The 16138-nt window shown below is 37.9% G+C and overlaps 1 protein-coding gene across 4 annotated transcripts in view; it reads left to right on the top strand.

Annotated features, from left to right (window-relative positions):
* The window catches only part of LOC133559737 (cGMP-dependent protein kinase 1), a 274083-nt gene that overhangs the window by 191380 nt on the left and 66565 nt on the right, over positions 1-16138 (top strand). For all 4 annotated transcript variants that reach the window (XM_061911789.1, XM_061911792.1, XM_061911790.1 and 1 more), the window contains one exon: positions 12944-13007. In XM_061911789.1, coding sequence (XP_061767773.1) covers positions 12944-13007 — 64 coding nt within the window. The remainder of the gene's footprint in view (positions 1-12943; positions 13008-16138) is intronic.

Below are 16138 nucleotides of genomic sequence, written 5' to 3'. Positions count from 1 at the left end.
CAAATACAACGTTGAAACAACAACATTTTTGACAACAATATCGGGTTGTAATGTTGATTTGATCGTTGACATCTGGTCGTTTTCCACTAATATTCTACAAAACAAATACAACGTTGAAACAACATGCATTTTGTCAACGTTTAATCAATGTTGGGTTCCAACGTTAATTTGACCATTGAAATTCGGTCATTTTCCAACCAAATGTCAATGGTCAAATCAACATTACAACCTGATATTGAATAAACAACCTCAAAATTGTATTTGTGTTGTAGAATATTGGTTGGAAAATGACTAAATGTCAAAGGTCAAATCACCATTACATTACAACACAAAAACAACGTTGAAACAACATGCTTTTTGACGACCTTTAATCAATGATTTGACCATTGAATTTTGGTCCTTTCCCAAACAATAATCTACAACACAAATACAACGTTGAAACAACGTGCTTTTTGTCAACATTTATTCAACATCAGGTTGTAACTGTCGAGACTTGGACTTGTTTTTCCGATGCAAAGGAAAGTTGGCACAAGCAAGGCGTGAATAAAGGTACATATTTATTTCTTTTACTAACAAACTACAAACAAAGGAAGCAACAAAACCAAGGAAACAACGTGCTTTTTATCAACATTTATTCAACATCAGGTTGTAACTGTCCAGACTTAGGACCTGTTTTTCCGATGCAAAGGAAAGTTGGCACGAGCAAAGCGTGAATAAAGGTACATATTTATTTATTTTACTAACAAACTACAAACAAAGGAAGCAACAAAACAAAGGAAACAACGTGCTTTTTATCAACATTTATTCAACATCAGGTTGTAACTGTCCAGACTTAGGACCTGTTTTTCCGATGCAAAGGAAAGTTGGCACGAGCAAAGCGTGAATAAAGGTACATATTTATTTCTTTTACTAACAAACTACAAACAAAGGAAGCGAACAAAAGGCGCGCACGAGGGCGGAAGTACAAAACTTGGCTATGAAACAAAAACTAGCATCATGGCATGACTATGGACAAAACAAAACCAAAACTCTATAACTGTGACATAAAAAAAACTACTGTGGCATGGACAGAATGATAAAACAGGCATGGCATGGCATGAAGGAAGTTGAGGTAAAGTTGCCAGGCTGACCACCTGGCAACTGCAGGTTTAAATAATACAGGTGATTAGTGCAAACAGGTGTGAGACATGAGGACAAGGTGAAAGCTAATGAGTTGCTGTGGTAACAACACAAAACAGGAAGTGCAAAAAAAGGAACTGATTGTCCAAAAAACAGAACAAAACATGACCAAAATAAAACATGATCCCATGATTGATTCGACCAGTGATATTTGGTCATTTTCCACTAATATTCTACAACAAAATATGAATTTGAAACAACATGCTTTTTAAAGGATGTTTATTCAATATCAGGTTGTGACATTGATTTGACCGTTGAAATGTGGTCATTTCCCAAACAATATTCTACGAAATGAACACAACCTTGAAACCAAACATTATTCAATATCAGGTTGCTTTTTGTCAACGTTTAATCAATGTTGGGTTGAAATTTGGTCATTTTCTAACACAAATGCAACGTTGAAACAACATACTTTTTGAGGATGTTTATTCAATTATTTGACTATTGAAATTTGGTCATTTTCCAACCAATATCCTACAACACAAACAATTTTGAGGTTGTTTATTCAATGTCAGGTTGCAGCATTGATTTGACCATTGAAATGTGGTCATTTTTGGTCATATTTCATTTTGTTAAGCACTTTACGTTAAAATATATTTTAAGAGTGCGAAAGTACAAACCGAAATTTAAAACAATACAAGTTTGGCCGTTAAAACAGATCAAATAGAAAGACTAAAACACTCTTAGTGAAGCACACAAAACATGCAAAATAGTGACTTTTTTTAACCTTCCCGTGTGTGTATTTGTACTTATTAACATTTACAAATATTCCGATTATAATAAAGGTGGTATTTTGGTCAAAATATTATTGATATATTTTCAATGAATAGTTAGATACTATACCAAGAACAAGAAGAATTAAAGCTGCAAGCAGCGATGCACAGGACCAACTTTTGCTGGTGTTTCCTGCCTTTACCCGTTGAACATATCTTTACCTGCACATTACCTACCTTCCCTGCATCCTGGGGTCACACTGGTGCTTCTTTCTTTCACCCATACACGCTGTTGCTTCCTGCCATCACCCAGACAACATATCTTTCTTTACCTGCACATTACCTACCTTCCCTGCATCCTGGAGTCGAACTGGTGCCTCCTCCTTTCACCCAGTCAACATATCTTTACCTGCACAGTACCTACCTTCTCTGCACTGTGTGGTCACGCTGGTGCTTCCTGCTTTTAAGCGGCCATCTTTAGACGGCAGCAGTGCAGCAGCACTAGTGCAGAAGATCTTTGAAGGCTTGTAAAATCAAAACCGGAGCAGCTAGAAAAACTTTTTTGTCAGCTTTTAATCAGAAGTGTTCAATCTCTCTCCTGTGGTAGTTTGAAACCGACACAACACATGTGCTCAGAGGAGATAATGTTTGAAAAAAGGTGATGGGTTTTTACAAAACGTTTGTTTTTGAATGGGCAATTGTCAACTTCCTGTTGATTTTTGCTGAAGGATGTTAATGTATGAAATGTAGGTCTAAGTGAGACCTACATAGAGGTTTTTGTTTCATGTCTCTACAACATTCCTAACAGAAGTTACAAGCAGTTTTGTCAGTTTTCTGCCCAAGAGCAGTTTTGTCTGTGTTTTATTCCCAAGAGTGCAATTTTGAGTTCTGTTTTTTTAATTTTTTATTAGATAGCAATTTTCACCAGTTCTGATGTGTGTGTCCAGTTTGGTGAGTTTTGAAGCATTTTAAGGGGGTCAAATTACAGCTTAAAGGGGTAAAAATGACATTTTTTTTAGGAAACTTCTGATTAAAGGGGTCTTTGCCAACTTCCTGTTAATTTTTGCTGAAGGATGTTAATGAATGAAATGTAGGTCTAAGTCAGACCTACATAGAGGTTTTTGTTTCATGTCTCTACAACATTCCTAACAGAAGTTACAAGCAGTTTTGTCAGTTTTCTGCCCAAGAGCAGTTTTGTCTGTGTTTTATTCCCAAGAGTGCAATTTTGAGTTCTGTTTTTTTTATTTTTTATTAGATAGCAATTTTTCACCAGTCCTGATGTGTGTGTCCAGTTTGGTGAGTTTTGAAGCATTTTAAGGGGGTCAAATTACAGCTTAAAGGGGGCAAAAATGACATTTTTTTAGGAAACTTTTGATTAAAGGGGTTTTTGCCAACTTCCTGTTAATTTTTGCTGAAGGATGTCAATGAATGAAATGTAGGTCTAAGTGAGACCTACATAGAGGTCTTTTTCATGTTTCTACGTCATTCCTACCGGAAGTTACAAGCAGTTTTGTCTGTTTTCTTCCCAAGAGCAGTTGTGTCTCTGTTGTATTCCTAGGGGGCGCTAGAGCGCAATTTTGAGTTCAGTTTTTTTTTTTTTATTAGATCGCAATTTTCACCAGTTCTGATGTGTGTGTCCAGTTTGGCGAGTTTTGAAGCATTTTAAGGGGGTCAAATTACAGCTTAAAGGGGCAAAAATGACATTTTTTTAGGAAACTTTTGATTAAAGGGGTTTTTGCCAACTTCCTGTTAATTTTTGCTGAAGGATGTCAATGAATGAAATGTAGGTCTAAGTCAGACCTACATAGAGGTTTTTGTTTCATGTCTCTACAACATTCCTAACAGAAGTTACAAGCAGTTTTGTCAGTTTTCTGCCCAAGAGCAGTTTTGTCTGTGTTTTATTCCCAAGAGTGCAATTTTGAGTTCTGTTTTTTTTTATTTTTTATTAGATCGCAATTTTCACCAGTCCTGATGTGTGTGTCCAGTTTGGTGAGTTTTGAAGCATTTTAAGGGGGTCAAATTACAGCTTAAAGGGGTAAAAATGACATTTTTTTTAGGAAACTTCCGATTAAAGGGGTCTTTGCCAACTTCCTGTTAATTTTTGCTGAAGGATGTTAATGAATGAAATGTAGGTCTAAGTCAGACCTACATAGAGGTTTTTGTTTCATGTCTCTACAACATTCCTAACAGAAGTTACAAGCAGTTTTGTCAGTTTTCTGCCCAAAAGCAGTTTTGTCTGTGTTTTATTCCCAAGAGTGCAATTTTGAGTTCTGTTTTTTTTATTTTTTATTAGATCGCAATTTTTCACCAGTTCTGATGTGTGTGTCCAGTTTGGCGAGTTTTGAAGCATTTTAAGGGGGTCAAATTACAGCTTAAAGGGGCAAAAATGACATTTTTTTAGGAAACTTTTGATTAAAGGGGTTTTTGCCAACTTCCTGTTAATTTTTGCTGAAGGATGTCAATGAATGAAATGTAGGTCTAAGTGAGACCTACATAGAGGTCTTTTTCATGTTTCTACGTCATTCCTACCGGAAGTTACAAGCAGTTTTGTCTGTTTTCTTCCCAAGAGCAGTTGTGTCTCTGTTTTATTCCTAGGGGGCGCTAGAGCGCAATTTTGAGTTCAGTTTTTTTTTTTTATTAGATCGCAATTTTCACCAGTCCTGATGTGTGTGTCCAGTTTGGCGAGTTTTGAAGCATTTTAAGTGGGTCAAATTACAGCTTAAAGGGGCAAAAATGACATTTTTTTAGGAAACTTTTGATTAAAGGGGTTTTTGCCAACTTCCTGTTAATTTTTGCTGAAGGATGTCAATGAATGAAATGTAGGTCTAAGTGAGACCTACATAGAGGTCTTTTTCATGTTTCTACGTCATTCCTACCGGAAGTTACAAGCAGTTTTGTCTGTTTTCTTCCCAAGAGCAGTTGTGTCTCTGTTTTATTCCTAGGGGGCGCTAGAGCGCAATTTTGAGTTCAGTTTTTTTTTTTTATTAGATCGCAATTTTCACCAGTCCTGATGTGTGTGTCCAGTTTGGCGAGTTTTGACGCATTTTAAGGGGGTCAAATTACAGCTTAAAGGGGCAAAAATGACATTTTTTTTAAGGAAATTTTTGATTAAAGGGGTTTTTGCCAACTTCTTGTTGATTTTTGCTGAAGGATGTCAATGTATGAAATCTAGGTCTAAGTTAGACCTACATAGAGGTATTTTCCATGTCTCGACGTCATTCCCACCGGAAGTTACAAGCAGTTTTGTCAGTGTTTTTTCCTAGGGGGTGCTAGAGCGCAATTTTGAGTTTTGGGTTGTTTTTTTTAATTAAATGGCAATTTTCACCAGTCCTGATGTGTGTGTCTAATATAGTGAGTTTTAAAGCCTGTTAAGGGGGACAAATTACAGCTCAAAGAGGCGGCGGAATAATAAAGAACAATAAAACCTTCGAAATACAATAGTGTCCTCTGTCCCAAAGGGACATCGGTCCTTAATTATGTGTGTTACGTCACCGTGATTCATCCTCATATCTTTTTTTACGTCGCTTGCATCAAGAGGGGGCCCGACTCATTCTCAACGGAGAAGCTTATTATCACTTTAAAGGTCCGCTGACTGTTTTATCTGGCCCGCATGCGGTGTAGGATGAAAGCCGGGCTCATCAAACGACACGTAAAACTGCATAAAGTGCAATTTTTTCCCGACGTTCCATACCGTCCACTTTGGACGTGGTGAAGCCAAGGAAGCGGGTCATGTGACGCCTCGCTACGTGGGACCACGCCCGCTTGTCATTCCCGCGCACGTACGCCATATAGTTGCAGGATGACCTCTGCTGGGCCCAACCTCATGAAGCACGCTGATAGTCATCAGAAGCTGTCACCGTCTTGACGGCTTGAAGGCAGGCCAGTCATCACAGACTCACCGACACGCAGACTCTTTCCAAAAATATGGAAAAGTTGAAATTGATTTTCATAATTCCGTTCAAAATGTTAAACTTCCATAGATTACACAAACCCCAAAACCAGTGAAGTTGTCACGTTGTGTAAATGGTAAATAAAAACGATGATTTGCAAATCCTTTTCAACTTATATTCAATTGAAAAGACTACTAAGACAAGATACTTAAGCTTCCAACTGGAAAACTTAGTTGCTTTTTGCAAATATTAGCTCATTTGGAATTTGATGCCTGCAACATGTTTCCAAAAAAGCTGGCACAGATGGCAAAAAAAGACTGACAAAGTTGAGGATTGCTCATCAAACGCTTATTTGAAACATCCCACAGGTTAACATGAATTGATGAAGGTGGACCCCGACTTAAACAAGTTGAAAAACTTATTGGGGTGTTACCATTTAGTGGTCAATTATACGGAATATGTACTGTACTGTGCAATCTACTAATAAAAGTTTCAATCAATCAATCAATCAACAGACTATCTGGGAACAGTTAGGTTTCCATGATTGGGTACAAACGCAGCTTTGACGTTTACAAATTAGTGCCCATACCTTGGGCACTAATGCACCCCAATACCATCACAGATGCTGGATGGTTCACTTCCCCTTTGGTCCGGATGACACGATGTCGAATATTTCCAAAAACAATTTGAAATGTGGACTCTTCAGACCACAGAACACTTTTCCACTTTGCATCAGTCCATCTTAGATGATCTCGGGCCCAGAGAAGCCTGCGGCGTTTCTGGATGTTGTTGATAAATGGCTTTCACTTTGCATAGTAGAGCTTTAACTTGCACTTACAGATGTAGCAACCGACTGTATTTAGTGACAGTGGTTTTATGAAGTGTTCCTGAGCCCATGTGGTGATATCCTTTCGAGATTGATGTTGGTTTTTGATACAGTGCCGTCTGAGGGATGGAAGGTCACGGTCATTCAATGTTGGTTTCCGGCCATGCCGCTTACGTGGAGTGATTTCTCTAGATTCTCCGAACCTTTTGATGATATTATGGAGCGTAGATGTTGAAATCCCTAAATTTCTTGCAATGTCACTTTGAGAAAGGTTGTTCTTAAACTGTTTGACTATTTGCTCACGCAGTTGTGGACAAAGGGGTGTACCTCGCCCCATCCTTTCTTGTGAAAGACTGAGCATTTTTTGGGAAGCTGTTTTTATAGCCAATCATGGCACCCACCTGTTCCCAATTAGCCTGCACACCTGTGGGATGTTCCAAATAAGTGTTTGATGAGCATTCCTCAACTTTATCAGTATTTATTGCCACCTTTCCCAACTTCTTTGTCACGTGTTGCTGGCATCAAATTCTAAAGTTAATGATTATTTGCACAAAATAAAGTTTATGAGTTTGAACATGAAATATGTTGTCTTTGTAGCATATTCAACTGAATATGGCTTGAAAAGGATTTGCAAATCATTGTATTCTGTTTATATTTACATCTAACACAATTTCCCAACTCATATGGAAACGGGGTTTGTACTTCTGATTATTTATGATACTACTACCGTGCTTACTTCTGCTACAGTATTAATACGTTGTTTACACTAGTTAGCAAAAAATGCTTAAAAACATTTAACAGAAGGCATGGATTAGAAGAACTAATAATTGAGTTGCAATCATTTGCTGACTGTCTGCTAACCCCCGGTTGAAAAATACCATCTGTGTTCCTCAGCAGCAAGCAACTCTGGCGGCAAATACAGCAAATATTGAGAGTTTTTCTCGGCTGGAGATAACATTTTCTGCATTTAAAAGACTTCCTTGTGGTCTACAAAACATGTAATGTTGATTCTTTGGTCAAAATGTTGCATGGATTATGTTTTACAGACCAACTTTAAGATGACTTGAGTCGTATTGCCTTCATATCGCAGTCTACACGTTTCTCTTATGTGTAACTGCTATCTACTCAGTGGCCAAGTGGTTAGAGTGTCCACCCTGAGATCGGAGTCGTACCAAAGATTATATAAATGGGACCCTGCTTGCCACTCAGCATTAAGGGTTGGAATTGGGGGTTAAATCACCAAAAATTAATCCCGGGCGTGGCACCACTGCTGCTCACTGCTCCCCTCACCTCCCAGGGGGTGATCAAGGGTGATGGGTCAAAAGCAGGTTTTGAGAAAATGAAAGGATTTTAGGTGCGGCTTATAATCCGAAAAATACGGTATTTACCTAAATAAGTTACAGACAAAATCAGTGAAGTAAGGTTAATTACCGGTATAATTATATAGCACTTTTCTCTCGTGACTCAAAGCGCTTTTAAATTCTGTAAAAAAAAACGGTCATCTACTGGCAGCTACGGCGGCCAAACAAAAACCATAAAATTAAAGTAAAACATTGTAAACCAAATAATGATCAAAAACATATTTACAGAAATTTTCATGAACGGTTTTGCGGAAAAATATCGCAATTTTACAGATTTTTACAACATTTTTAAGATCAATCACCTCTAATAAAGTGACGATGCAAACAGTTCTGCAGAAAAAATACCTTTATTCTACAGAGTTTTTCCAAATTATTACGATCAACCATCTTTAATGAAGTGACAATACTGGCAGTTCCACAGAAAAATACCATTATTTTAAAGATTTTTTCTGAATTGCTAAGATCAGGAGTCTCAAACTTAATTTACCTGGGGGCCAGTGGATGCAGAAACTTGGTGCAAAGGGGATTCACCTTCTTTGAATGGCTAGCCCGCCCTAACAACATACTTGTCAATCCTCCCGATGATGTTCGCCCTCAAAGCAAATTATGGGCGTGCCGGGACAGCAAAGTCTAATTCATCCTCTACAACCCTTCGTCGCCTTCGCTCATCCATCATAAAAACAGTGTGCTGATTCAGACCAATTTTGTATGAGGCTTTGACAGACATACAATGGTGACTGCAAGACATAATTGATCAACTGCCATACAGGTCACACTGAGGGTGGCTGTACAAACAAATTCAAGACTATTACCAATAAGCGCCACACTGTGAACCCACACCAAACAAGAATGACAAACACATTTCAGGAGAACATCTTCACCGTAATACAACATAAACACAACAGAACAAACACCCAGAATCCCATGCAGCCCTGACTCTTCCGGGCTACATCCCCGCTACCAAAACATCATCGCCCCCCTTCGTGCATCGGTTGAGGTGGGCGGGGTTTGGTGGTGGGCGTGTATATTGTAACACGGAAAATGTAGGGCTGCATGGGGTTCTGGGTATTTGTTCTGTTGTGTTCATATTGTGTTACGGTGAAGATGTTCTCCTGAAATGTGTTTGTCATTCTTGTTTGGTGTGGGTTCACAGTGTGGCACATATTTGTAACAGTGATAAAGTTGTTTATACGGCCACCCTCAGTGTGACCTGTATGGCTGTTGACCAAGTATGTCTTGCAGTCACCAACGTATGTCATATAACAGAGAAAAATGTTAAATTGTTAGTATGAGCATAAACTTGTATATAACAGGGTACATCTATTTTTCAACTTGAATGTAAAATTACACATAAATAATACAAAAATAAGATTTACTTTAGAATTACATATAAAACTGTTAGATTGATAGAAGGGACATAGAGTTTTATATAACAAGCTACATATTTAATGAAAGTTAATTACTGTAATTTTACATGAATTTGAAAGTAATTTGAGAAAACAGAAAATGATATGTATTATTAATTTGGTATTTTTCTGTAAAAAAAATAGAAATATACATAGTTTGTCATTACTGACATATTACTTAAAATAACAGGCGGTTTGTTTATTTACAGATAATGTATTCAATTTTACAGTTTTATAACCTATTTCGAAAAAAAAAAAGAAAAATTACAGTAGAAATTTAGAGTAAATTAACCATAAAAATAGGATTTTTTTTTAACAGTGCGGGTATGTGTGACTGCCATCTACTGTCGAGTTTTGAGAAAATGAAAGGATAAATACCGAAAAATACGGCATTTATCTGAATCTGTTACAGACAAAATTACTGAAGTGAATTATATTTATATAGCGCTTTTCTCTAGTGACGCAAAAGCACTTTTACATAGTGAAACCCAATATCTGAGTTACATTTAAACCAGTGTCTGTGGCACTGGGAGCGGATGGGTATGTGTGACTGCCATCTACTGATCACACTTATCATTACACCATGTACCAAATTAAATAGCTTCGAGGTCAGTAAGCACAACCAAAATAATTCTGTGCATTAGGCGCACGGGGTTATAAGGCGCACTGTCGAGTTTCGAGAAAATGAAAAGATTTTAGGTCTGTCTTATTGTCCGAAAAATATGGTATCTGTTAGATAATCAGCATAGTGTTTTATAAGGTTGGCAGGACTGATGTGACAAATTTGCTGCATGCTTTGATTGGGCAAAAAGTAGCACCCTCTGGTGGACAAATATAACAACTGAAAGCCAGTAGTCCGAGAAGGCTTAAAAACGGGGCTGGCTGTAAATGTCGCGGTGATCCCAGCACTAAGCTGACCTGGAAGTCCCAACAACACATTTGTTAGCCGACTTAAGAACCAGGACCGAGCCGAGCTGTGCAAAAATATTCATGACCTTAAAGAGAATCATTTCCAATTGCATTCCAGTCCGCCCTGAGCAGAGAGCCAGACGTCTTGTGAGACGGGAATGGTCTTCCTCTCTATGATTGTATTATTTAATAGTTAGCGCGTGGCCAGGCGCTCCTCCAGAGGGTCAAAGTGGTCTTTCCACATCATAAGCAGCATAAAACATTTACACAACCCAATTTTCTTGCTGGATGATTTGGGCCGCCAGCTGTTGAGGAATCAAAAACCACTTCAGCCCTTGTCCTTATTACTTATCCTCACATTTATTCCATTTCTCAATCGTTGGCTTGAAGACATTACGACCTCTCGGACAACTTAAGACATTAGCAGCTATGTGGCAATATTTCAGCTTAAAGGGGAACTTTAGCACTTTAGCAGTTAGCAGCCAGCAATGCAGCTAATTGGAGCAATCAATACTGCCCCCAAATCACTTTAATAATGCATTAAAAAAACAACAACAATACTTCATTTACGTTCTGTAACCAAACTGCAGCAACATTGTTATTGTAAGAGTGAATACTGAAGAACTCTTTTACTAGCCTAGTAAATTCTGTTTTGCTGAATTTCGCCCAGAGATCAATAAAGTACACTCTATTCTATTCTATATTCTATTCTATATGCATTGTTATTCACCGTAAAAGCCAACTACGTCAAGAGATAAACTAGCTTCTGCATCAACATGGAACATTTTTGAGTTTGTAATACACAACATATATATATATATATATATATATATATATATATATATATATATATATGAATATATATATATGTGCATATATATATATATATATATATATATATATGTAGGTGTGTGTGTGTGTGTGTATATATATATATATATATATATATATATATATATATATATATATATATATATATATATATACACAAACCCTGTTTCCATATGAGTTGGGAAATGGTGTTAGATGTAAATATAAACAGAATACAATGATTTGCAAATCATTGTATTCTGTTTATATTTACATCTAACACCATTTCCCAACTCATATGGAAACGGGGTTTGTATGTATATATATATATATATATATATATATATATATATATATATATATATATATATATATATATCAAAATTACTTTACAAGTTTTATATAAGTGTTATCATGAAGGATATGGGTGATGTAAGTGTCAATATTAGCTATACTAGCCTACAATCAAAATGTCTATATATCGCATGCTGATGCAAATCTTTGTTGACATAAATGTTTTATTTACATTTTACAACGTTGGAAAACATTTGTAAAATGGAAGTTCCTCAGAGGGTGAGATAACTTCTGGAAATGACTGGCTTTTAATGGCCAAACGTAAAGATGGGTGTGTCCAAGTTCAAGGAAACGGCAGGCTGTGTTCTTCTAATGGATTTATTACAATCTTTGCAGGCTGAGTATTATTTGCTGTTGTCTGGAACAACATGGCGCACCAACAACTATCAGAAATGCAGCCAAATTTTCACACAGATAATGTGTCATGAGACATGCAAATATAAATTAAATACACCGAGTACATCCATCCATTTTCTACCGCTTATTCCCTTTTGAGTAGTGGGGGGCGCTGGTGCCTATCTTAGCTACAATCGGGCGGAAGGCAGAGTACACCCTGGACAAGTTGCCACCTCATCGCAGGGCACACCAAGTACATAAGTAAATGTAAATAAATGAGCTCAAATATACCTACAAACGAGGCAAAACGATGCAATATGTACATACAGATGGCCCATATAGCATGTTAGCATTGATTAGCTTGAAGTCCACACAAGTCAATAACATCAACATTCACGCACAGCATAAAACGTTTGGTGGACAAAATGAGACAAAGAAGGAGCGGCATAAAACGTGTCTTTCTGTGGCAGCGTCGGAGAAAGTTGTACATGTAAACAACACTACGGTGAGTTCAAGGACTTCCTTAATTGGTGCTCGCCAATTGATCGACTTAAACAGTGGTATTTGTAATTACCAGGCAGGTTTTTGTCGAGTTTGTCCTCCTACAGAAACTGCATGAACACAAACAAATATATTAGAGCTCCAGGCTGCTGACCCCCGCCTTAAGGGTAGATAGAAACAGCTCAATATTTTGAATGTTGGAGCCAAAGAGCGCCGCAGGTTACTTGACTGGCCGCGGGCTCTTACAAGTGCACCACCGCTGCTGCACGGAGGAAGCCTGCAGCTGAAGATCGGCAGCGATAAGATGATGGAGATAACCCTAATAAAACATGGAAAACAGAGGAGGTCAAGGGGGGGGCGATGGAGTAAGAGCTAAAATCAACTCTTTGTTCGCCAATGCGGGTTATTTCCCTCCTTCTGAGATAAACATGGGGTCAGTTTTCTTTGTGGCCGTGTGACGTTCAATGGGCCTGGGAAAAAGCAAGCAGGGGTGAAGGAGGATGCTGCATTTATGCTTGAATATTAAAAATACATAACCTATGGCATAATAATGAGGGCCATGTTTCCCTCGATGTCTTCTAACGAGCTCCGACACCCGGTTCAAGCTCCAACAAAAGACAATAACGCCTAAAAGCACTTCCTGTTCTTCTTCCCGCAGCGTGCCCACTTTCCACAGCCTGCAGGAGGACATTCTCAGCAAGCTGGCCGACGTCCTTGAGGAGGTGAGGACCCTTCAATGGTGCCGCAATATTCTACGCTGAACATGTTCCAGTCCCAGCCAGAGGAATAAGGCCCTGTTGACTTCATGCCGCTTGGAAATGGCTGTGGTGCTTCAATTAGTCACACCTTTGAATTATGATTAATTGTGATTAATCACAGTGAATGACTTGCTTGCAAAATTCTAATTCAATAAAAAAATACTTTATAGTTTAAAATAAGTAAAAAATAAATAAAAATATTTTATTGAATTTAATCTACTAGTATTAAAAAAGATTATTATTATTATTTAAATATATTAAAATGAATTAATCACAGTGAATGACTTGCTTGCAAAATTCTAATTCAATAAAAATAATACCCAAATATTTTATTGAATTTAATTTACTAGTATTAAAAAAGATTGTTATTATTATTATTTAAAAATATTAAAATTAATTAATCACAGTCAATGACTTGCTTGCAAAATTCTAATTCAATAAAAAAAATACCCCAATATGTGATTAAATTTAATTTACTAGTATTAAAAAAGATTGTTATTATTATTATATAAAAACATTAAAATTAATTAATCACAGTGAATGACTTGCTTGCAAAATTCTAATTCAATAAAAAAATACCCCAATATTTTATTAAATTTAATTTACTAGTATTAAAAAAGATTGTTATTATTTAAAAATAATACAATTAATTAATCAAAGTGAATGACTTGCTTGCAAAATTCCAATTAAATGAAAAAATACCCCATTATTTGATCAAATTTAATTTACTAGTATTAAAAAATGTATAATAATAAAAATATTTTAATAGTAATGAATTTAACGTAATTTACTAGTATTGAAAAAAATAATCATCTTTTTTATTACTAGTAAATAAAATTTGATAAAATATTGGGGTATTTTTTTTAATTTAATTTGAATTTTGCAAACAAGTAATTGACTGTGATTAATGAATTTTAATATTTTTAAATAATATAATTATTATTATTCAAAAATATTGTCTATCGTGATTAATCACAGTGAATGATTTACTTGCAAAATTCTAATTAAATAGAAAAAATACCTCAATATTTTATGAAATTAAATTTATTAGTATTAAAAAAGATTGTTACTATTATTATTTAAAAAAATATTAAAATTAATTAATCCAAGTGAATGACGTGCTTGCAAAATTCCAATTAAATAAAAAAATACCCCATTATTTTATCAAATTTAATTTACACACTCCTCAGCCTTCCCGGTAAGGTCTATTCAGGTGTACTGGAGAGGAGGCTACGCCGGATAGTCCAACCTCGGATTCAGGAGGAACCGTGTGGTTTTCGTCCTGGTCGTGGAACTGTGGACCAGCTCTATAGTCTGGGCAGGGTTCTTGAGGGTGCATGGGAGTTTGCCCAACCAGTCTACATGTGCTTTGTGGACTTGGAGAAGGCATTGGACCGTGTCCCTCGGGAAGTCCTGTGGGGAGTGCTCAGAGAGTATGGGGTATCGGACTGTCTTATTGTGGCGGTCCACTTCCTGTATGATCAGTGTCAGAGCTTGGTCCGCATTGACGGCAGTAAGTCGGACACGTTTCCAGTGAGGGTTGGACTCCGCCAAGGCTGCCCTTTGTCACCCATTCTGTTTAAAAGATGGCTTCATCTGTCCAGGATCTTCAGCTCGCACTGGATCGGTTCGGTGAGGCGACTGAAATGAGAATCAGCACCTCCAAGACCGAGTCCGTGGTTCTCGGTGTGGAGTGCCATCTCCGGGTTGGGGAGGAGACCCTGCCCCAAGTGGAGGAGTTCAAGTACCTAGGAGTCTTGTTCACGAGTGGGGGAAGAGTGGATCGGAGATCGACAGGCGGATCGGTGCGGCGTCTTCAGTAATGCGGACGCTGTATCGATCCGTTGTGGTGAAGAAGGAGCTGAGCCGGAAGGCGAAGCTCTCAATTTTCCAGTCGATCTACGTTCCCATCCTCACCTATGGTCATGAGCTTTGGCGTATGACCCAAAGGACAAGATCACGGGTACAAGCAGCCCAAATGAGTTTCCTACGCTCTGTGGCGGGGCTCTCCCTTAGAGATAGGGTGAGAAGCTCTGCCATCCGGGAGGAACTCAAAGATGAGATGAGGTGGTTCGGGCATCTGGTCAGACTTTGTCTCCCGGCTGGCCTGGGAATGCCTCGGGATCCCCCTTGGAGGAGCTGGACCAAGTGGCTGAGGAGACTTCCCTGCTTAGGCTGCTGCCCCCGTGTCCCGACCTCGGATAAGCGGAAGAAGATGGATGGCTTACTTACACATTCTCAATGGCAGAAGCGTATTGTAAAGTATCCAGTAACAAACGTGTCCGCATTAGTCAACTTATTGTGCTATGAAAACAAACAATTAGCATTGCACTTCAACTGAAAGACAGTGTAAGTCTATATGTTGGTGTTTTTCATCCCTACTGTTGGGAAAATTGTGTGTAAATTATCAAAAAACTTTCCGTTCTCTGAGATTCCATTGAGCAGATGAGAGCTGTCCTTGTTCAACCAAGCAAGGTCTTGGAAGATTCCGCTGTGTACGTTGGAATGCGACGAGAGGGGTTTTCTATTGTCCTCAAACACCTGCCGAACCTGAATCCAGGACGAGCCCAAGCCCAAGGCATCACCTTCTTTTGTCTTCAATGTGACCGAAAACAATGACTGTTTACATACACCCCATTTCTGTTTTTATGTGTTGTTGCGTAAACATTGAATATCTCAATAAAAGAGGAGACGTAAACCCTTTTCGTCAGAGTGTGGTGCAGGACTGTACGAGGTTGGTGCAGGACTGTACAAGGTGTACAGAGTCCATGTCTCTCCTCAGATCCGAGTCCAAATTTAAGTCTGTCTCTGTTTGATTCCTTGCCTTTTGTCTTGTTTAATAGATGTCATCAGTGTTTGAACCTGACACCTACCATTGTTCTCAATTGGACTAATTTCACTTTTACTGACCATGTAACAACAAAGGCCACCTTTTCAGGTGACCATCCGTGGTTAGAGGATGGAGAGTCCAATTAAATGTGGACGATTAGTCTGCATCGATGCAATATTTCTTTGTGTTCGCTCACTAAACTTGACATCCTTACATTTCGTCAAGGCGTTGTTGACAGTTTCATTGACTGAGCGCCAACGCGGCA

The sequence above is a fragment of the Nerophis ophidion genome, linkage group LG09 (assembly GCF_033978795.1).
Source record: "Nerophis ophidion isolate RoL-2023_Sa linkage group LG09, RoL_Noph_v1.0, whole genome shotgun sequence".
NCBI lineage: Eukaryota > Metazoa > Chordata > Actinopteri > Syngnathiformes > Syngnathidae > Nerophis > Nerophis ophidion.
The sequence above is the reverse complement of the archived record's forward strand: the minus strand, read 5'-3'. Positions and strand labels throughout refer to the sequence as shown.